At 41.8% G+C, this 22,813-nt stretch overlaps 2 protein-coding genes across 14 annotated transcripts in view; one reads left to right on the forward strand and one right to left on the reverse strand.

The window, feature by feature from the left end:
* The window catches only part of OSBPL9 (oxysterol binding protein like 9), a 170,237-nt gene extending 165,538 nt beyond the window's left edge, over window positions 1-4,699 (forward strand). For 8 of the 10 annotated variants that reach the window (XM_010370406.2, XM_010370411.2, XM_010370414.2 and 5 more), the window contains 6 exons: window positions 191-254; window positions 368-508; window positions 2,073-2,151; window positions 2,784-2,875; window positions 3,603-3,738; window positions 3,965-4,636. In XM_010370406.2, coding sequence (XP_010368708.1) covers window positions 191-254; window positions 368-508; window positions 2,073-2,151; window positions 2,784-2,875; window positions 3,603-3,738; window positions 3,965-4,039 — 587 coding nt within the window. In that variant the 3' untranslated portion in view covers window positions 4,040-4,636. Of the gene's footprint in view, window positions 1-190; window positions 255-367; window positions 509-2,072; window positions 2,152-2,783; window positions 2,876-3,602; window positions 3,739-3,964 lie in introns of all 10 variants that reach the window. The other 2 variants (XM_010370408.2, XM_010370404.2) reach the window with 2 other exon arrangements.
* A 713-nt stretch (window positions 4,700-5,412) lies between these two features.
* NRDC (nardilysin convertase) overlaps window positions 5,413-22,813 on the reverse strand; it is a 93,637-nt gene continuing 76,236 nt past the window's right edge. For all 4 annotated transcript variants that reach the window (XM_010370417.1, XM_010370416.1, XM_030942861.1 and 1 more), the window contains 14 exons: window positions 22,566-22,685; window positions 20,945-20,996; window positions 19,860-20,010; window positions 16,684-16,811; window positions 14,345-14,507; window positions 10,909-10,940; window positions 10,561-10,699; window positions 8,504-8,551; window positions 8,188-8,240; window positions 7,739-7,822; window positions 7,094-7,184; window positions 6,728-6,844; window positions 5,783-5,872; window positions 5,413-5,650 (listed from right to left, as the gene is read on the reverse strand). In XM_010370417.1, the coding sequence (XP_010368719.1) occupies window positions 5,453-5,650; window positions 5,783-5,872; window positions 6,728-6,844; window positions 7,094-7,184; window positions 7,739-7,822; window positions 8,188-8,240; window positions 8,504-8,551; window positions 10,561-10,699; window positions 10,909-10,940; window positions 14,345-14,507; window positions 16,684-16,811; window positions 19,860-20,010; window positions 20,945-20,996; window positions 22,566-22,685 (1,466 nt within the window). In that variant the 3' untranslated portion in view covers window positions 5,413-5,452. The remainder of the gene's footprint in view (window positions 5,651-5,782; window positions 5,873-6,727; window positions 6,845-7,093; window positions 7,185-7,738; window positions 7,823-8,187; window positions 8,241-8,503; window positions 8,552-10,560; window positions 10,700-10,908; window positions 10,941-14,344; window positions 14,508-16,683; window positions 16,812-19,859; window positions 20,011-20,944; window positions 20,997-22,565; window positions 22,686-22,813) is intronic.

A 22,813-nucleotide genomic window follows, 5' to 3' on the forward strand; every position in this document is an offset into this window, starting at 1 on the left:
TGTCTAGTAAAAGAAAATGGCTAGACTAGATGTCATTGTTAGCAACTAAGCATTGGTATTAGGGGTGAGAGCAAGGGTGGGGAGCTAGATAGGTTATCCCTAAATTGAATGGAGTATCCATCAACTTGACAAGAAAGCCTTGTGGCCACTTGGCACTACTCATCAGAGATTCTGTTCCTTCTCTCCACAGGCTGTGTCTCATGTCTAGACTATGATGAACATTACATTCTCACATTCCCCAATGGCTATGGAAGGCAAGTGTGCTCATTTCCTGTCATCAGCAGTAGACTCTGCTGTTCCTTGAGACATGCCTCTTCCCCCTCTTCCTCTTAAGTGTCAACCTTACCTAAAAATTTTGATTTTGCAGGTCTATCCTCACAGTGCCCTGGGTGGAATTAGGAGGAGAATGCAATATTAATTGTTCCAAAACAGGCTATAGTGCAAATATCATCTTCCACACTAAACCCTTCTATGGGGGCAAGAAGCACAGAATTACTGCTGAGATTTTGTAGGTATTTTTTCTGCCTTAGAGCTCTTATGCTTTTCTGAAATAATTGCCTTTTGTCTTGACTATAGCTTCTGGATTAGGAGTGTGAAAGAATGGTTCTGTCTTTGTAAGCCTGTTTCACATTTTATGTGTCATGTCTTTTGCTAAAATCCCATATCAGAAGAAGACCTAAAACATATATTCAGAGCAGTCAAAGGTCATTGATAGGTTTCCTTCCTAAGAACCTGACTTGCAATGTTGAACCAAAAGAGGCCTTCCTAGGTTGCCTAGCTAAACCAGATTATGGATCGCTAATTTATTCTTGCCAGATTGAACGATGAGCCGGTCCTTACAGCAGACTTTGTGACCCCCGCAGCACTGCCTCCAAGTCCTTACAGCTACCCCTTTTTCTGTGCCTTTGCTGGGGAAAAACAGTAACCATCACATTTTGCAGGCATCTGGCTTGCTTCCATTTGATACTCTCAGGTCAGATGCAGATGCCTGTGCCATTCAGTGGAAGGTCTACAGTGAGGGCACCATGACTTTCTCTGCCTCTGGAACCCTTAACTGGGGGGAAGGGGACAGTGGGAAAGAAAGTTTTAGGCATTGATAGCAGCTCTCCTCCCTCTGCCCTGTTCATTTCTCCCTTTTCTGGCCTCTTTCAATCTTGTTTATGCCTTGCCCTTCCTAACCAGGCCTTTGCTGTGTTGCTTATCTTCTCACATTTCATACTTGTACGTCCAAGTAGAGGTCTGTTACGGCTTTTGCAGAATGGATCCTTGCTCAGGGAAAGTATTCACACCATTTGGCACAGAGGTCCTTTTCAACCTGAGGATGAAAGCCTGGTCTCCAGCATTATATTCTTAAGCAAAGCCTTCCCTGACCCCCAGTGCCCATGTAAGCTCACCACAGCACTTACCATGTAGAATCTCAGTGGTGATATGTCTGTCTCCACTAGGCTGTGGACAGGTTGAGGATAGGGAATTTGCCAAGTCTGTTATGGTCCTTGCACCCAGAATAGGACGTTCTTGCCCAAATCCACTGTTCTTCGGAGCTCAAGTTCATAAGCGTCTTGTTGAAGACCCTCATTCTTTTTTTTTTGTTTTTTTTTTTTTTTTTTTTTTTTTTGAGATGGAGTCTTGCTCTGTTGCCCAGACTGGAGTGCAGTGGCCGGATCTCGGCTCACTGCAAACTCCACCTCCCAGGTTTACGCCATTCTCCTGCCTCAGTCTCCCGAGTAGCTGGGACTACAGGCGCCCGTCACCTCGCCCGGCTAGATTTTTTGTATTTTTTAGTAGAGACAGGGTTTCACCGTGTTAGCCAGGATGGTCTCGATCTCCTGACCTTGTGATCCGCCCGTCTCGGCCTCCCAAAGTGCTGAGATACCAGGCTTGAGCCACCGTGCCCAGCTGGCCCTCATTCTTATAGTTAGCCCTGGGGAGTCCAGTTCTGTTAAGATGCTTTCATCAAAAACTTCACAGTTGCTCTTCTGTGCTCTACTCTGTAGTTGGGCCACACTGAGCAGATTCTTTGGTAGAATACTTTTCAACTTGAGACTAACACAAGTATTTCCTTTTCTGTTCAGTTCTCCAAATGACAAGAAGTCTTTTTGCTCAATTGAAGGAGAATGGAATGGTGTGATGTATGCAAAATATGCAACAGGGGTAAGATCCTCTATTTTGCCACTTGTTTTAGGCTACATTAGATTGTACTTTATCCCTTATTCTGGCTTCCTTCATTAGTACTTCCTTCATAATGCTCTTCCTTCTACAGTACATTAGAGCTGGAACTTTAGGACAGCTCCAATGTATGTCATCTCTTCAGGGCAAGTTTTTTCTTTCCTTCCCTCACCTTCTCCCAGCAGGAGAGGTAAATATAATCATTTTTACTTTTCTCTCTGCTCTCAAATCACTTGAGAATAGTATGTGTGAAACAATGCCTGGCACATAGTAAGAACCCAGTAAATGTTAGGTATGTGGAGTATGTTTATAAAATGAAGCACTAATCTGTGATTTTCATACACAACTTAAGATTTTGTATAATGAAATTTACTGACTGCCTGGCACCAGAGATACCAAAATGAGTTAAGATAGTCCTTTCCTTCAAGGAACTTGTACTCTGTACTACTACCCACGCAGTGTTCTTAAAGATGAAAGACGGTATGAAATTAACAGAAGGAGCCAGTGAACTGCATTTCGGACCTAGAGAATTTGAAATGTCAAAAGCACTATAGTGCGCCTAACATTAGGTTAGGGGTTTATGGGTCTAGTTCCCATCTACCTCTATTGTTTTCTAGGAAAATACAGTCTTTGTAGATACCAAGAAGTTGCCTATAATCAAGAAGAAAGTGAGGAAGTTGGAAGATCAGAATGAGTATGAATCCCGCAGGTAAGCAGACATTGTTAAGTGGAACTATTGCTGCAGTGCTTAAACTTTGCCTAGGCGTAGGCATAGGCCTGGGTTTGAGACAGTAGGGCAGAGCATAATAGTGTAGACCAAGTTTGAATGCCTGGGTTCGTATGTCAGAACTACCACTTACTACCTTTGTGACCATGGATGGCTCAGTTAACTAACTTCTCTTTACCTTCTTTCCTGAAATGGGAATAAAGGCCTTGAGAGGAAGCCACATCTTAACTACCTTAAGCCTCTGTAATTTACCTCTTGACCCTTAGTCTCTCCATTCATACTGTTTTCACCATCACATTGTTAAATCCATGGAGTTTTTCTGAAATGGAACTTCTCAGTTCCTCTAACACTGTCAGTTTATATTAAGGGACACTCAAACCCTACAGAGGTAAACTGATTGACCCAGTTACACAGTAAGTTAAACATTGAGCCAGAAGTAGAATCCCAGGTCTCAGCTTCCACTATTCTTTTTCTTCTGTTGACCTTATCATATTATCAGGCAGCCCTTATTTCCTTCTTTGACAACTAGCAGTGGAGTCTTCTGAGCCCATATCTCTGTTCCTTACTCCAGTGCCCTGGTGCCAGCATAAGGAGATTTAGTCTGTGACCTACAGCACTTAAAGCCATTTGACTTGTATTATAGTACATTCAGGATGGCTGCAGACTTTCATTCTCAACATTGCCAGCTCCTCTTATCTCTTTGTTTTAGCCTTTGGAAGGATGTCACTTTCAACCTAAAAATCAGAGACATTGATGCAGCAACTGAAGCAAAGCACAGGCTTGAAGAAAGACAAAGAGCAGAAGCCCGAGAAAGGAAGGAGAAGGAGATTCAGTGGGAGACAAGGGTAATCTTGCCTGCCCCACCCTCCTAAGTGCTATTCCTCCTAATTTATTTCAGTGAATGTTGAAGAAGTGATGTGCCAAACACTGTTTATAAACAAGATGATCCCTGGTCCCTACTTGAAACTCATTTCAGTCTAATGTCAGGGTGGGGAGAAGACATGAAATAGTAAGTATATTATAGAAGTACAAAGCAAATATGTAATTAAATTCTTCCCCTTTCTCTTACAGTTATTTCATGAAGATGGAGAATGCTGGGTTTATGATGAACCATTACTGAAACGTCTTGGTGCTGCCAAGCATTAGGTTGGAAGATGCAAAGTTTATACCTGATGATCAGGGCAGTAGGCATAGTTCAGCAACAAACAATCTTCCTTTGGGAGAAACCTGTTCACTTCCTTCTAATTACAGTGGTTCCTATCTCAGGGATACTGGACTTTCTGACGCAAATGAACAATTAAGGGGAAAAGCTTCTCTTTTCCCTCTGTGGCAGTTACGATTTTGATTTCAGTCCTGAGAAAAACTTCAGGTTTTGAAAACCAGATGATGTCTTCTCCTTTTCCAAATACCACATGTTGAAAGCATTTATAAATCCAAGTCTGAAACTGCACTCTAGTTCTGCTGTTAAGATATACAACCTGTTTCTTAGTTCATATAATCTCGGGATACACACACACACACACACACACACACACACACACATACACACACACATATATATAAATATACCTAATGCCAGATTTTTTCATAAATATTCTACCTACTGTAAATATGGGTTCCTCTGAGTTGTTTTAGAAAATTAGTGCAATGTATTAAAATCAAGTGTTAGGAAATTTCATGGTCTTACTTAAAATAACTTTTATTTTGGAACTGAACTATTATTAAATTGTATCTAATCCTGGATTACAGTTTAATTATTCTTAGTGCTTCTTAAGGCTTCATAAAGTAATTTTTCCAACCTTTTTTAAAAATGTGCATTTTTTATTATCTTTTATGGTTAAACTTGGAAGCCAATTATTCAGCAACCTTGAATACAAGAGCTAGCGTTTCAGAAAGATACTTGAAAAATGGAGGATCCATTCTTTTCCTCTCAGACTCTATGTTCTGTCTTTAGCCCTGCCAGGCGATTCCCCAGAATCTTAATTTAACTCATATTGCACATGTAGGGCTGCCTGCCAACATTTTATCCAAAAATGTTTTATTGCTTTAGAGGGTTTGGGAAGAGTATGTATTTATAGATCCCCACCCCACAGTGAACCAACATAGATATGATAAAATGAATGCCACAGCAGCAAATGGCTCATTGTGAAGGGAAATACAGAACTATCTTTATTTAAAAATACATCAAAAAAAAAAAAAAAACACACACACAGGAATTAGTACCTAGCATTTAGGTACTAACACTTATACCTAGCATTTAGTTATTCAATATACTGGTTACATAAGGCCTTTCAAGAAGTGGATTCTCAGTCTGAGAGGGCTTCTCAAAGTGCTGCTGCAAGCTTTCTGGTCTCACTTGGCCCACTCTGCTAATCTTCCTTTGCCAGCTCCTACAGTAACCCTGGATTTATTAGTCTCAACAAAGAAAGGATAAAAAGTAAATCAAATGCTATGATGCCAGTGCAAAACTTCATTGGAAGCCCTAAGGCAGCAGTATAACTCCATAAAATACAAACACATTTTAAAATACACATTGCTTCAGGCCAACGCGACTGCAGTTTATTTGACTATTTTATGGTAGGGGAGAAGGTTGAGTGTTGATGTGAAAGCCCTGATATCAGTAATGGGGATGATACAATCTGCCAGCAGAGGAGAGGTTGGCAGGTAGGTTAGCTGCATCACTTCACAAGAAGAATTTGAATCCTCACCAGAAGGGGTACCATCCTCTTCCAGTTCATACTTCCCATATCCAACAACCTGAAAGAGGTCAAAGACAAAAGTGAAAACTCTGCTGACCAGATTTAGGGGTTTAAGATTTCTGATAACCACCCAAACCACCCAAACTCAGTAAATGACAACCCTAGAATGGATGGAGTTAACCATACTCACATGAACGCTGAGCATTTTACTTCCTGGCCCTCTATGAGCCTTGAACCAGTTGACCAGGTCTGATTTTGAGAATGACTTCAGTGCTTCAATCTGACAAGGGAAGGGAAGATAGGAAAGAAATCTAAGAAGAAAGATAGCTCTTAAACCTAACCCCCAGGCAGATGTCCCTGGACCTGCTTAGCATCTGAAGACCTCATTTTTTTCTTCCTATTCTCTGGTTACCCCTAACCTTCCAGACCAAAACAATGATGAAGCTCTCGCATACCTTCACATTTTATACCAATCATCTACAATGGCAAGAGAGGTTCGCAGATGCTCTAATTACAGCTAAATATCAGACACTGAGCCCAACACCCACATCTCCTTAGTGTCACCTCCCAATTACATGGTAGCTGCATACCATGGCTTGAGGAAATCTACCTTGCTTCTATTAAGAAAACTAGAGTGCGTTAAGATGAAGCCTCTTTCCATCACAGAGCAATGATGTCCTATGGTAATTCACCATATAGGGGCTACATATTAACCAAAGTCATACTGGAGTACAGGATCCAGATCTGTTTTTCATAGGTTTTACTACTTTGGAATAGAAGTCAAAAGACAAGCACCTGGAATAATGAACACCATAAAGAGTCCTCAGTTTTCTTTAAATGGCAAAATTATTTTTCTCCACAAAATCTTGTAAACCTCAATATATAGCATAAAAATAGAGCTGCTCTGATTGAAATTGGTGGTAGTGTGGTAAGGATTAGCACCCAGCTCACGTGGCCAACTAAGGTGCTAGAGAGGCCAGTCTGAAAACTCAAGAAGTGAGTGAGTAATCAGGCCAGGACTAGTGTTTCGAGTTTCTCTTCCACACAATGCTGGTGTGCATGAACCTGTGATTGCTGTAGAATCAGGAACCTTCACCAGTTTGTCTGAGCTGTCTTACTCTGAAAACCATGTTACCTCGTGGGCAAGGCGGTCAAAGAGGTACTGCTGTGTCACCACTTCATTCCAGTTCCTATCCACCTCCTCCCCAAGGTGGGTATCCTCACACTCCTTCAGCTTGATGAGAGCCGTAACCTGTTCCCATGAAAAAGAAAGATGCTCGGGGGGGCAACATACCACTTCCCCCAGAACACACCGGGCCCTGTCCAGCCTGGCTTGTGATGGACATGCCAGTATGAGACGGACAGATGAAGCTAGGGGGACACTACGGTAAGAGGAAGATGGAGCTGCAAAGCTCAAAAACTGGCCAGCAAAGCCCTGTTAAGACTTGTATCTGGGAACCTGTGTGGGCCAAAGGCCAAAAGACCAGGCTGGCACAGTCACCTGGGTGTTGAATGCCTCTTCAGTGAGATTCTCGATCTTCTCCTCGAAGCTAGAAAGAAACTCTTCTATCTTCTTATCAACAACTTCAGAACTGAAACAAAACATCTTCAATTAAGTCATCAAAAACCTGATCTCAGGCAGAAGGTAAAAGAAGGAATGAAGACTAAGACACATTTCCAGGAAAAAAGGCTAAAGTGTTTTCCCAGGCCTCAGTATTCCACCTGAAGTTGAGGAAAGAAAAGAGAACAGGACCCTCCCCCTCAACCCACCTCCAGCCCAGTTTCCAGGTATCCTCATAATGAAGCAATCACAACCATGTTTGACCATTCCAAATCTGAAAACTAACAGCATGCCTGTCAGATCAGGCATCCTTTCCCTTCTTGTCCTCAGGTCTGCCTGAAGAGAAGAAACACTGGCAAGCCCCACACAATGACCACAGGACTTGAATCAAATCTTGTAGGGCCACTGGAACTACTGATCAGTCCTGGAACAGGTCAGCTATAACAACCCCCATCTTCCCAGCTTCCACTGACTAAACAGAGCAAACCTACTTGGTCAGGGGTGCCTAAGGTTGAAGGAAGCACATGTAGCCCCTACTCTCCATGCCCATAATAGGAGGTTACACTCCTCTATTTACTCACTTACTTGTATTTGGTTGCCTGAGTCCCCACAGTGACAGAAAATCCTAGAATCCCGGATGTGTTCCTACAGGTAGGGTAGACATGGTACCTACAGCCAGAGAGAAAAGTCAGATGAGCTCAGGTGATCATCTGGGCCTTAGCCTTGGAGGCACTAGATAGGAGTGGGAAAAGTTTCCGCCCATCCTTACTGGAACGACCCAAAAATGTTAAGGTCTCTATACCTCTCCTGAATTGGGGACCACACACTAGCCTTTTTTCTTATCTTGAAACTTGACCCATGGAAAACCTGATTATAGTCCAAGGTACAAATTCCAAAAGTTTGGATGAGTAAGTATCACCCTGTGAGATGGAAGGAAGCTCTAACAGGCTGCTCAGTAAGGGTATTTGATGAACTTCAGCCTGCAATTAGCCCTAGGCCCTTACTTGAGCTCAGTGGCCTTGCAGCAGACTTACCCAAGGGTCTGCTTGGTTCGAAGGAAGTCAAAACAAGGTTCTTCCATGTGCATCTGTAATTCAACATACTGCCCATCAGCTCAACTCCTCCCAGCAGAGAAACCTCCATTTCTCTCCCCAGAGTGTTTCACATACCTCCCAAGTCCAGCCTCCCTTAGTGCCTGTCCATGCTTATACTGGGTGAGAACAGTAGACGATCATCTCACCTTCAAATCACAGGTCTCTGACCTCCCCCTGTCCCTATCCCAGGCAGAAAAGGCCAGGCCTCATAGTGGGCCGGGGGCTGCTGAAAACCTCAGTGTCTCTATGCACTTACCACAAGCAGCTCCATGAGAGTGTATTCTCTCAGACTCCTGGTACCTGACTGAGAAGAAACGGTTGTCAGGTCAACTGAATATCCAATGGTTTATAGGGCTTTTAAATAATCCAGCTATTCTAGGCAACCACTTAGGTATCACCACCAATGCTCTCCCCCAAGAGAGTTAATCATACTTTGATGTTGTTTACATATCTACCTTCCCACCAGACTGAAGGTCTATGAGGACAGGAGTCAAGCTTGACCATTTGTACTCCTGGCACTAGCATAGAATTGCAGGTGCAAACAAAAGTGAGATTAATAATCCCTGACCTGCCGGATCCTGTCAGAGGACACTCTAAAACTAAGTACTTGCAACTCAAAGCCCTAAAGAAGACAGCAGGAAATGTTTGGGGATCCTGAAATGTATCTGGATCTATTCCTCAGGAGGAGAGAAAATGAATAGTGCCCCACACACAGACCAAAATCAGTTGATAAGAAAAATATTTCAGAGGAAGAAGCCACGCTTTGGGACCACATGCTAGCTGCCCAAGACTGGCAAAATAATGCATTCAGAATGAAAGAACAGGAGGCCAATAAACAAGGGTGTTGCTAGTGCATCCCAGAGTCAGGATCTTGCAGGTTCCTCTCACACAGACTCATCTGCTTCCAACTCATCAGAGGAAGAAGCTAATGCCTATGTGCCCTTGCAAGACCTGATTAGTCAGCATTGAGATTTTCTGTTTCCCTCTAAACAGACCACAATAAAACCAATGCTCTCTGAGAAAGGACATGGTTTCCAAAAGCAAACAGTTTGTATTAGAAGCTAGTGCTAAGAGGTGACTGATGGAAAGCATTTCTATAAACATAGTCTTACAATGTGAAATCGTGCCGAAAATGAGTACTCCTGTCCTGGGGTTGTAAGCAGTCAGAGGCACTGAAAATCTAGACTAGGTTAAGAAAGGCTAGGCCATACCATTTGTGGAGTTTGGGACCTGGTAGTCATAACCTAGAAAAGGCTGCAGGTTGGAATGCTACAGCCACAGAGGCTCCAGAGAGAAGCGAGACCTCTACGGAAGGACAAAAATGTTACCAACCTAGCTCCAAAATTGCTGTTGCTCCTAAATCAAACTACTCATTAAGAAGACTAGGACAAGACACAACTTCACTAACGAGATGACCGTGACATCGGGCAAGTGAATTTGCTCCTGACAACCAGACCAGGATAATGTCAGAATAAGGCTGAGGCCCAGGGCCAGAGACACAAGACAAAGAAATGATAATCAGGCCATCCCACCCAAAGCCCAGTCAGGGATCTTCAAGACCTGACAAAGAAGTGCATTCCCGATGTAGGGAACCCAAGGTAACAGCAGCAGCTACAGGAGCTCCAGAATTTGGGAAGTCAGTAATCAGACTAGACAGGCAAGGTTTAAGGAAGATCCCTATAGTTCTAGAAGCGAGTGGGACCAAGGTTAAAGCAGACTATAGCCTAACTGTGATTATTGCGAAGTGCTTCCTTACGTTAAGCACCACCCACCCCAATAGAATGGTGTGGAAAGAACACAGAATCTGAAGACAAAAGGAATACATTTGAGACCCGGCTGGTATGGCCTCAAGAAGGAAGGGGCTCTAGATCATGGAGTTGTCACCCTAAAACAGCGGTGATAAATCCTTCCTCTCAGGTGCTTTAAACATTTATGACTCCAGTAGGTCATTCTGTTTGCTGTGTCTTAATTGTTTGGCTATGTTTACTTCTGTCTCCTTTTCAAAACTGCCCCTTAACAAATGTCCTTCTGCTCCTTGGAGTTCTACCAGGGGCACATGTAGGGATTTTCATCCACACCTCGGTTTCTGGTCCTCTAGATTAGTACTTAGGTGATGAATTAAGCAATCCCTCACTGTGATTGAAAAAGGATCCATTTTACCAACAGAAGCAATTTTAAAATGTAGTTGCTTCAAGAGGACAAATGGTCCCAAGCATAAAACTACAGAAGTCACTATAAAGGGCCTTGAAGGTCACTGGGTCACTTATCCCCAGGTACTGGACCTTCCACCAGTCTTTAGTACCCCCAACTGACCTGGTAGTACACAGTGACTTCAGAGTTGGCATCACCCTTGTTCAGAGCTTTCACTTTGCATAGATGGTGGCCACTGGGAAGCTCTACCACCTGGAACTGCACAGGCATCTCCTGCTTCAGAGGCTTGAAGTTTAGTTTGCTGCAAGAGAATCAGTACGGGTCACTGAGGCACCCAAAAACTAAGAATCTAGGCCTTCTAACTTTTCAATTGCTTTGTACACCAGCCTCAAAAAATCTACTACAAGTAGTGTTTCAGTTGGGTGTTTAGTAACAATTAACTGAGTTGTGGCTCCATGCCCTCTCGCTGGTAAGAACACATAACCCCAAAGAGAAAATTCAAATACTTACTCAACAACATATTTCAGGAAATCCATAGATTCCTAAGATGCAAAAGAGAGTAACTACATTAAGCTCTCTAGACATTCATTTCACCCAGAATCAACTAATATCAATGTTCCAGTTGCTTGGGGAGCCCTGCACAGCTTTCGGAAAGCAGATATAGTTGGTGACCTAAATGCTGGACAAGTTATTCATTGACTGATTCAAGATTTATTGTGTTTGTGGAACACTAAGTGGCTCTTAACTGTTCTGGCTCTCTTGGCAATCTGTTCACCCATATACAGATTCCCAACTGGATCAAACTTAATTGTTCAGTGTTAGTTTCCCAACTAGGCTGTGGCCTTTATGACAACATGGACTATGTTTCAGAATCCTGGGCCCACTGACATAGAACCTGGATAAAGCAAAGAAAGTAACATTTAATACTGAGTGAATATATCTTCTTCCCCTCTTAAGAAGTCTGTTTTCTTATCTATAAAATAAGGAATAAGTGGAGGGATGAGCTCTTCTCTAAAGTGATTTCCACTGGGGGAAATTCATGGTACTAAGGACTCTGTGCCAAAAGCCCTTGCCTGGTACTCCAATGGTGCTCGGAAAAACAGGCAGCTATTTCTTCTCTTTCCTTTGTGGACTGAGACTTAAAATTCTTTTGGTGGCCAAGACAGAAACTAAGGCTGGTTTTGGGGTTGAAGAATAAAGATAGCAAGGGGAGGATAGCAGCCACAATTTCAAGAGTGACCATTTATATATTCCAATCAAAGGGCCAGCCCTGAGAAACTGGGAAGCCATGAAGGAGGATGGTTAAGAGCCAAACAGTTTAGGGAGAGAATCTTGAACAAGCATCTGACTGAGGAAAAAGCCTTAGGTACAAGGCCCCACAGACATTTCCAACTCAATATGCATCAGAACTAACTCCTCATATGCTCCCACTCTTATTACTGTTCCTTCTCCACCAACCCACTGCTTTAAGAAAGAAATGTGGGCATCTAGACTCCCTTCTCTCTCAACCCCACTGAGTGAATCTCCGTCATCTTCTAGTTCTTAAGCACTTCTTTAAAAAAACAAAACAAAACAAAACAGGGTCTTGCTTTGTTGCCCAGGCTGGAGTGCAGTGGCATGATCTCAGCTCACTGTAGCCTCCATTTCCTGATCTCAAGCAATCCTCCCACTTCAGCCTCCCAAGTAGCTGAGATTACAGGTGTGCATTGCCACACCCTGGTAATTTTTTTTATTTTTTGTGGAAGTGGTGTCTCACTATGTTGCCCAGGCTGGTCTCAAACTACTGAGCTCAAGCGATTCTGCCACCTCAGCTTCCCAAAGTACTGGGATGACAAGCATAAGCCACCATGCCCAGCCTTAAGCAATTCTTTTTCATTTATTTGGCCTAACATCAGGCTTCAACATTTTTCACTCCAACTTTTTTTTTGAGATGGAGTCTTGCTCTGTCACCCAGGCTAGAGTACAGTGGCATGATCTCGGCTCACTGCAACCTCTGCCTTCCAGGCTCAAGTGATTCTTCTGCCTCAGCCTCTCAAGAAGCTGGGATTACAGACGCCCACCACCACACCTGGCTAACTTTTGCATTTTTAGTAGAGATGGGTTTTCACCATGTTGGCCAGGCTGGTCTCGATCTCCTGGCCTCAAGCAATCCGCCTGCCTCAGCCTCTCAAAGTGGTGGGATTATAGGCATGGGCGACCTCACAGAGCCTTTACTCCAACTTTTTATTGTGATAAAATAACACAAAGTTTATAATCTCAATTTTTTTTTTTTTTTTTTAGACAAGGAGTCTCATTCTGTCGCCCAGGCTGGAGTGCAGTGGCGCAGTCTTGGCTTAGTACAACCTCCGCCTCCCGGGTTCAAGTGATTTTCCTGCCTCAGGCTCCTGAGTAGCTGGAACTACAGGCACGTGCCACCAAGCCCAGCTAATTTTTGTATTTTTAGTAGAGACGAGGTTTCACCATGATGGCCAGGCTGGTCTCAATCTCTTGACCTCGTGATCCACCCACCTCGGACTCCCAAAGTGCTGGGACTACAGGTGTGATACACTGCGCCTGGCCAATCTCAACCATTTTTAAAAATGTACAGTTCAGGGCCAGGCATGGTGGCTCATGCCTGTAATCCCAGCACTTTGGGAGGCCGAGGCAGGTGGATCACAAGGTCAGGAGATCGAGACCATCCTGGCTAACACGGTGAAACCCTGTCTCTGCTAAAAATACAAAAAATTAGCTTGGTGTGGTGGCAGATGCCTGCAGTCCCAGCTACTTGGGAGGCTGAGGCAGGAGAATGGCGTGAACCTGGGAGGCGGAGGTTACAGTCAGCTGAGATCGCACCACTGGACTCCAGCCTGGGCAACAGAGCGAGACTCTGTCTCAAAAAAAAAAAAAAGGGTGTTGGGGGGGTACAGTTCAATAATGTTAACTATATTCACACTGTTGTGCAGTAGATCAGATTTTCAGAACGTTTTCATCTTGCAAAACCAAAATTCTGTACCCATAAAATAACTCGCCTCCTCCCTCTTCTCCCCAACCACCAACCACTGGAAACCACCATTGTATTTTCTGCTTCTATGAGTTTGACTACTTTAGATAACTCACATGAGTGAAATCATATCTATACTTTAAAACAGCTTCAAAACTTGTCTCTCTGGATATTTCTTAACCACAAATCTTCTTAAATCCTTCAATGGTTCTCCATTTCTACAGAATAAAGCCCTAGCACCTTAGCTTCACAAATAGGCTTGACATACTTGTTCTGGCTATGTATGTATGTATGTATGTGTGTGTGTGTGTGTGTGTGTGTATGGACACATATCCCTCACCATTTCCTTCCTCCCATTTTAGCCTCTGTACTAAACTGTTTATGGTTTCCACAATCTTCAACAAACGTAACTAACAGTATAGACATGCCAAACTCATTTCACTCAAAGTCTATTACCAGCAATCTATTTTTTTCTCTCTCTCTCTTTCTTTCTTTCTTTTCTTTTGAGACAGGGTCTTACTCTGTTGCTCAGGCTGGAATACCGTGGTGCAATCATAGCGTGCTGTAGCCCCAAACTCCTGGGCTCAAATGATCCTTCCACCTCAGCCTCCCAAGTAGTGGAGACTACAGGCATGTGCCACCATGCCTGGCTAATTTTTTATTTTTTGTAGGGATGAGACTTCACTATGTTGCCTGGACTGGTGTCAAAATCCTGACATTAAGTAATGCTCCTGCCTTGGCCTCCCAAAATGCTGAAATTACAGGCGTGAGCCACCATTCCCAGCCCAGCAGTCTTCATCTTAAGAAGAAAGCTGCCCAGCAGCAGAGGGGTCAGGTTCCCTCCTAAACAGAGTATGATAATGCCGGCCTGCCAAAACTACAGTTTCCCCCTTTAGGGAAGAACTAGTGCAATTCCAGAGTTCACAACTGCATTTAGACCTGGCCTACAGAGCCTCTCACACTCACTGTGCTTGTGACATTTCCTTGTACCAGGCCCTCCACAAAGAGCTGGGATTTGAATTCTTTGACGAAGCTCAGGAGAGACTCAAGGGAAAGGCCATCCATCAAAGCCTGGTACTTGTCAATCATAGACCAACGGGCATATTCCAGGATTAAAAGCCGCACATCTCTGTACAGAGGGCAGAAAAAAAAATACTCAAAGTTTTGTTATTAGAAATGAATCTTCAGAATAAAGAAATATTTGGTCAAGTTTCTATAAAGGATGTGTTTCTAAAGAGAGACCATTTTTATCACAATATAACATGGGAAAACAGTATCAGAATCACCAAAAAAGTACTGAAAATCACATACACAAACTTTTAAACAAACTTACTTAGCAGTACAAAAATGCACTTACCTGTCTCAGTTGCAGGGTAAAATATTTCACATAAAAGTAAAGCTGCCGGATGAGTCAAGTCTACTTACTTGTACACTGATTTAAAATTATTACTATTTTGGTTTGAAATCTCACTAATATTTTATTAATCACTAGAGGCCATCATTTGGGATATCTATTACTGCAGTGACAATATAATATAGGTAAATGGCTCTGGCCCAGAATCAGATTAGCTTCATCCCCCATCTCCACAACCCCACCCCAAATAAGCTGTTTGAATGTGACAAATCTACTAACATCTATGATTCAATTTCTTCATTTGTAAAATAAGGGAAGTAATTCATGAGAGGTAACCATTTTGGATAGAATTAATCAATTTATATAAAAGTTCTTAGATCTAGCACAAAAATATTCAACAAACAGGTTTATTATTATTCTATCTTTTATAAAGTAAATTTCAGGAGTTGAATTTTAATAAAATAGAAGGTTGTGTTTAATGTATTTTTATACATAAATAAGGCAGTATTCATGAGTTATTGGCAGGGCTATTCATTATCATATCAATGGTTGCAGATAACTCTCCTTATTTTTATTATTATATTTTAAATTCTAGGGTACATGTGCACAACGTGAGGTTTGTTACATAGGTATACATGTGCCATGTTAGTTTTGCTGCACCCATCAACTCGTCATTTACATTAGGTATTTCTCCTAACGCTATCCCTCCTCCAGCGCCCCACCGGCCAACAGGCCCCAGTGTGTGATGTTCCCCTCCCTGTGTCCATGTCCTTTCTAACATATATCTGGTTAATAGCTTTTGTAACTTTCTGGGTTCAGAATATCAGTTATTACATGACTGACTCCTAATCCCTTCTTTCTAATTCTGGAAACTGATGGGTTCATTATAGCTGTGTCAAAAGCAGAATCTTTACATAAGGTTGTGCTGTTCACTATTTATAGATGCCCTGGGCAATAAGGTCAAGTAGGGGCTAGCCAGTCACGTGCACAAAGGGGTATGTCTGTTCAGAGGACTTTCCTCTCCCTCCCACAAAGGCTCTACCTGCTAATAGAGGGTACCCCAAAGGGATACTTTTTTCTGATTCACACAAAAGTATCCTACAGGCTACAATTAGCCCTGGACTAAAGTAGTAAGAACAGGCTGACTGAAGGCCCAAGGGCATTGCCTATGAGCAGAGGGTTTAAGTATTAGCATTCAGACTGTGTAGCTGCCTTTCTGCTCTCTTCTGGAACGTTGGCTGAATTCTGGATAGTTAAGATTGCTAGATAAGTGACATGTTTAGCAGTTTAACTCAGCTACTAATCACCAACATACTAAAATCACCAGTAAATAATTCGGGGCTACAATAAAGCCAGCACTTCTTCTGGTTGGTTTTTTGTTTGTTTTTTTTATGAGGCAGGGTCTATCTCTGTCATGCAGGCTGGTGCGCGGTGGCATGATCATGGTTCACTGCAGCCTCAACCTCCTGGGCTCAAGCAATCCTCCCACCTCAGTCTGCCAAGTAGCTGGGACTACAGGCATGTGCCACCACACCCAGCTAATTTTTCAATTTTTGGTAGAGATGAAATCTTGCTATATTGCCCAGGCTAGTCTTGAACTTCGAGGCTTGTGATCCTCCCACCTCAGCCTCCCAAAGTGCTGGGATTACAGGTATAAGCTACCATGCCCAGCCCAAAACTAGCACTTCTTTAACTATTATTTAGGTATAATGATTGGTGAAAACAGCCTTCTTTACTTTTAGTCTCTAAGTACAGTAGGCATTCACAGCTAGCTACATAAGCTGGGGTTAGAAATACTCTAACATTATGGACTGGTTTCCTAAACTACAGCACAATTCAAACATGGCTGAAAATTAGCACTGAAACTACAGCCTTATCCCCCACACCTACCCACTAGGAAGACTAATACTTTCAGGTCCTCAAAATATAAGCTCATCTCATTTATACCCACTTGGCCAAAGTCTCAGGCTTGATGAGGATGTTAAAGTAGGTCTTCTTCAACTGCTCAGTTATCATTGTAAAGACAGCTGGTGTGGAATTGAACTCAGCTAAGTAGTCAATAATGAGCTGAAACAGTAGCTAAAAGAAAAAGAAGGAAGCACTTTAAGAAGCATGGAAATCCACTATGTATTAGGGAAGGAAATGTTTCTCTTTGGTTTTTACCAGGGTACCCAGCATGGTACTAGGCATTGTAGGAGGGGGACACAAGAAAATTACTAATGACCCTTTGTTTGTTTGGGTGTTAACCTGGAGACAGGATGTCACTCCAGTCACAGCTGGAGTGCAGTGGTACTATCGACCGCAATTCATTGTATCCTCGATTGCCTGGGCTCTAGCAATACTCCCACCTCAGCCTCCCGAGTAGCTGGAACTACAGGCAGGCGCCACCATGCCCGGCTAATTTTGTTGCTTTTGTACAGACGAGGTCTTCCTATGTTGCCAGGGTGGTCCTCAAACTCCTGGCCTCAAGTGATCCTCCTGCCTCAGCCTCCTGGCCTTAAAGAATCTTAAGGGTCCAAAATCCTAAACAAGTGTCAAATTTGGAACAATTCTTCCTTTTTTTTTTTTTTATCATTTCATGGGTGTTCTCAATAAGATTTGTAGTGTGTCCTTAGATAGGTCCTATACTTTTCCTGTTTATTCTTAGCCATTTTATTTATTTTTTCCTCAATATTGTAAATAAATGTAAGATTGATTTCATCTATTTGTTTCTTTCTTTTCTTCAGAGACAGAACCTCACTATATCACACAGGCTAGTGGCACGATCATAGCTAAGTATCCTCAAACTCAAGTATTTCTCCTGCCTCAAACTCCGGAGGAGCTGGGACCACAGGCACATCCCACCGTGCCTGGCTTCCATTTCTAAGTGGTTACTGCTACTATGGGGGGAAAAAAGTCATTGATTCTGATATACTAGTCTTTTGACCAGCCATATCACACCTATTTATTTTTTTTAATTTTAGTGGTATATGAGGTTTTCTAAGAATATAATCATATCATCTGCAAGGAAAAATATTTTTTCCAAAAAAGTTTTTATTTCATTTTTTCATCTTACTGTAATAGCCAGAACCTCTAAAACAATAACAGAATAATAGAGATGATTGTGGATTATTCTTGGCTTGTTGCTGATGTCAGTGTTCATCATTTTATCAGTTAATGTAATGTCTGCTGATAAGTTATTTGATGTTTTTTTTTTTTGAGATGGAGTCTCACTCTATTGACCAGGCTGGAGTGCAGTGGCGCGATCTCGGCTCACTACAAGCTCCACCTCCCAGGGTCACACCATTCTCCTGCCTCAGCCTCCCGAGTAGCTGAGACTACAGGCGCTGCCACCACGCCCGGCAAATATTTGTATTTTTAGTAGAGACGGGGTTTCACTGTGTTAGGATCTCGATCTCCTGACCTCCGACCGCCTCAGCCTCCCAAAGCACTGGGATTACAGGCGTGAGCCACCGCACCAGGCCGAGGTTTTCATACTTAAGTAATTTCCTCCATTCCTATGTATTAGGAATGCCAACTCAAATTTATCAAATGATTTATCACCATTTATCACTATATTCATACAGTGGTTCTCCTTTGACTTGTGTTATGGTGACTTATGATCATCAATTTCCTAATATTCCACAACCCTAGCATTCCTGGTACTTATTCTTTTTGCTAAACTGGATTTAATTTTCAAATTTTTAGAAAGTTTACATCTATATTCTACAGATAAAATTGATATTTAGTTTTCTATACATACATACATACATACATACATATATGTTCTATATTAGGTTTTAATATCAAGGCTAAGTAAGCCTCACAAATTCAAGAACATCAAATACTTTTCCATGGTTTGTATTTTTAATAAGCTCTCCAGGTAATTCTAAAACATATTTTCCAAATGACAACCACTGAATTAGGCTTTAATCTGCTTGAAACTTAAGCTACATTATACTTAGGACTTAGAAGGTTGACAAAGTAAAATATTCCATGGCGTCTCCTTCTGAGACCAATCTTTGCTCCATGGGGAGATGGAGAAGGGAAAAGACATAAAAAGGTGAGAGCTATACTCTTCTCTTGGGTTTTTGCAAGATGAAGGCTGTTACCACCTAGCACGGGTCTTTCTGGCAGGTCCTTTCCTCTAAAAATTTTCTTGTATAAACCTATTTCCCTAAATCTTAATATAATGTATATTCTACCCAAGAAACCTAGACATAAAATTTATTATTGAGCATATTATATTACTTTACCTGGTATTCAGTAATCTAACTCTCTTAGCTAACAACCCATTATTTTTCCCTCCTCTTAAGAAGTTTTTGATGAAGCAATACTGGAACATATTCCTCACTAAGAGATTAATAACTGACATGATACAGACCCTGTTTCAAAATGGTTCATCAACTTAGAAGGGAAACAAGACACACATACTTGAAACAACGAGAAGGCGCATAAGATGAGGAAGTAAGGGCACAAGCATTTGAGTTCTACTCTATTTCAGGCAAAACACCAGTCAAATTTGTTATTCCACAGCCGGCATGGAGGCTCATGCCTATAATCCCAGCACTTTCAGACGCTGAGGCAGGCAGATCATTTGAGGTCAGGAGTTCGAGACCAGCCTGGCCAACATGGAGAAACCCCATCTCTACTAAAAATATAAAAACTAGCTGGGTGTGGTGGCACGTGCCTGTAGTCCCAGCTACTCAGGAAGCTGAGGCATGAGAACTGATTGAACCCGGGAGGTGGAGGTTGCAGTGAGCCAAGATCACACCACTGCACTCCAGTCTGGGTGATAGAGTGAGTATCTGTCTCAAAAAAAAAAAAAAAAGGTTATTCCTGTATGGTAAAAAATTCAGCTAGAACCAATCCTAAATGCCAGTGTTGGTTGTGGAGAAACTGACAGCAAAGGCAAGTGAAATCAATCCTGAAGCATGGGCTATAATCCCATGCACTGCCAGTAATTAATAAAACATATGTTGTTCTTATGTATAGTCAGTCACAGAATAGCTGTCATCAACCAAGAATATTCAAGATAATCCACATTAATAAACATTTCTTTCTCTGTACAGCATCCCATGCACACACCTCTACATAAATATGGTATTTTAATGCTCTCTCCAAGGAAAACAGAGTACTTGTACTTACAGGTAGTTTGTGGTTAAATCCTTTCACTCGAATAATTAAACCATGTTCTCCAGCTACCAGTTTGTACTCCAGCTGTGCCACATCTGCTTCATAAGCTGGTTCCGCAAGGTTGTGCGTAAGGATATTGACAAAGATATCAAAGAGGACCACACTAAGAAGTACAAAATGCAAATGGCATCTTTAATTGGTAAGAAAGACACAGGAAATAGATTTGTTTCAATTTAGAGTAAGCAGCTTCATTTTTAGAGAGTATAAATTCTCTACTCCAGAATGTAAAACTGTATGCTGAGTTCAAAGGTAATACAGCTTACTCAGGATTCAGTTTCAGAGGTGTATTATAGAATTCCTACCTTCAGCAGTGCTTCCCAATCTTTTTCACATCATGTACACATACAAAATGATAATATTTATATTGTACAATGAGGTAAATGGAATAGGCATCAGCAGCACTGGCCTGAAGGCTCTGTCTACCCTCCAAGCCTAGGCATTCTGACTGATTAAAAATATGAGGTATGGGAATGCATTTTTTAGAGTGAATATTAACAAATTCTAGTGCTGCTTGTCATTTTAAGTTTGGATTTTACAGTTAAGTAGGAAAAGAAAGAAGAAATGCACCAACATTTCCCAAGTATTTCCTATGTTCAGATATATTTTAGGCTCTCTGGCCTCCCACAATGAAAGCTATCTACATAAATATATAAGGGATTTGCTAAGAACAGGAACAATCACATTCCTTGGTATTCTACAAATACAGAATCAACAGATCCATCAGTCTCATTATAGACTGGACAGTCACCCAAACTGATCTTTAAGGACTTTTCCCCATCCAGTAATTGGGAACTAATTGCTCTAGTCTACACTATCAGCATGTTTTACCAATGGACGCTGGTAATGCAACAGCCACAGTTCCATTTTAATGTTTGGTAATAATACAAATAACTTGTTTGGAGCACAGAAAAAAATACATAAATCAGCAACATAGCTCAAATATGGATAGAGAAAATGACAGAATGATGTAGAATGAAACAAAATAGTTTTTCAATAACTAAAAAATATATTTTCCAGAAAAAAAGACAATTGCTTACTTTGCTGCAGATTTCTGTATCAAGGGTGAAATTAGATGGAAACGTATATATGCTGAAAGAAAAAAGACCATAGACAGAAAAGGTTAGGGGTCTCAAATATTTTATACATCTGTTATTTTCCCCTAATATAGATATTTTTAATTCTGAAATAAACTATTAATCCTTAAATCCTCATTACATCTTTATTCTTAAGGGTCTTTAAAAATCAGTATTTACCATTCCAAATAACGAGTTCCAGAAGGCACTCTTTAATCTATGGGAAGACCAGACACATGCCCATGGGCAGATACACAGAGAGGCCTATAAATACTCGTATTTATTAATAGCTTCAGTCAGGAAAAATTCTTAGAGCACAGATGTTAAGAACATTAAGGGAAAAACCCCAACATTCACACAAATTTATAGCAGAGGCTTTCCAAGGAAACTGAATTTAAGGAGGTTTTTAGAAACTCGTAAGTTATTCAAAACAAATAATGAAAATAACTTCCCAATAAACTTAAGAATCCCACAGAGCTACAATACAGTTGTGTTTTGAGGTTGGGGATATGGGTTAAAGGACATACAAGAGCACCCAGCCTATGATTCCATGTGGCTTCAATAAGTTCCTTATGCCATGTTTGAGAACAGAACAGTAAGAAGCAACACAGTTAGGGCCACAGCATTAAAGATAAGGACTTTAGAGTCTACTTAACTCTATACTATGCTTCCTTTATGCTGAAAACAAAATGGTAGAAGGAGGCAGTTGGTGGGGATTTCACATTTGTAATGCTGGACTAGGCTATCTATTATGTCTTTGAATAATTCCTTTGTGTATTCTTATCTCTTTTTAAAAACAATGTTCATATAACACCAATTCCTTAAGATGGTCAAATACCTGGGTCTGCTTTCATTTAGTTGACAGAAAAAAACCTACAGGGCCGGGCGCGGTGGCTCAAGCCTGTAATCCCAGCACTTTGGGAGGCCGAGATGGGCGGATCACGAGGTCAGGAGATCGAGACCATCCTGGCTAATACGGTGAAACCCCGTCTCTACTAAAAAATACAAAAAAAAAAAAAAAAAAAAACTAGCCGGGCGAGGTGGCGAGCGCCTGTAGTCCCAGCTACTCGGGAGGCTGAGGCAGGAGAATGGCGTAAACCCGGGAGGCGGAGCTTGCAGTGAGCTGAGATCTGGCCACTGCACTCCAGCCTGGGCAACAGAGCGAGACTCCGTCTCAAAAAAAACAACAACAACAACAAAAAAAAACCTACAAACAATTTCATTCTAGCCTTAAATGTTCATTTCCTGGACACTGGAGTCCACAAGGATTTCTGCGACAACACAGGAGCACAGTGTAAATCTGGTGGATGAGCCTAGAAAAGGTCTTCAAATCGAAGGGGGAAAGAGAAGGAGGTGATACACACAGGGGAAACAAGTTGCTGCAAAGTGGAGAAATATTTGTTTTACTTATTTTACTCCTTTTAGGGAGGGTGAGAGGGCTTCAAGGTGGCTGATAGAGGCACCCAGCCCTAGCCTCCTCCACAAAGGAGGACCAAAATAGCAAGTAGATTATCACATGTCAAACAGAGCATCTAAAGAGAACACTGGAATTCAGCAGGGAAGTAACAGGAAGGCAACATTTTACCTTTGGGGATTTTGAATTTGTTGTCTTTCTTATACCACAGGCAACCTTGTGGAGTATTCACAATTTTAACTGGGTATTCTGTTTCAGGGCAATCGAAAGCCTTCAACGTAAAGTCCGTGGCTAACAAAAGAAGATAATAATAATTTACTCGAGTATTGCAGCAGGAGTCCCAGTAATCTGTTATTGGCTTCAGGAGTCTAAGTAACTTTTCTGTGTGGCAAAAATAAGCCAAATTCAAATACTAGAAA

This window comes from Rhinopithecus roxellana, chromosome 12 (assembly GCF_007565055.1).
Source record: "Rhinopithecus roxellana isolate Shanxi Qingling chromosome 12, ASM756505v1, whole genome shotgun sequence".
Lineage (NCBI taxonomy): Eukaryota > Metazoa > Chordata > Mammalia > Primates > Cercopithecidae > Rhinopithecus > Rhinopithecus roxellana.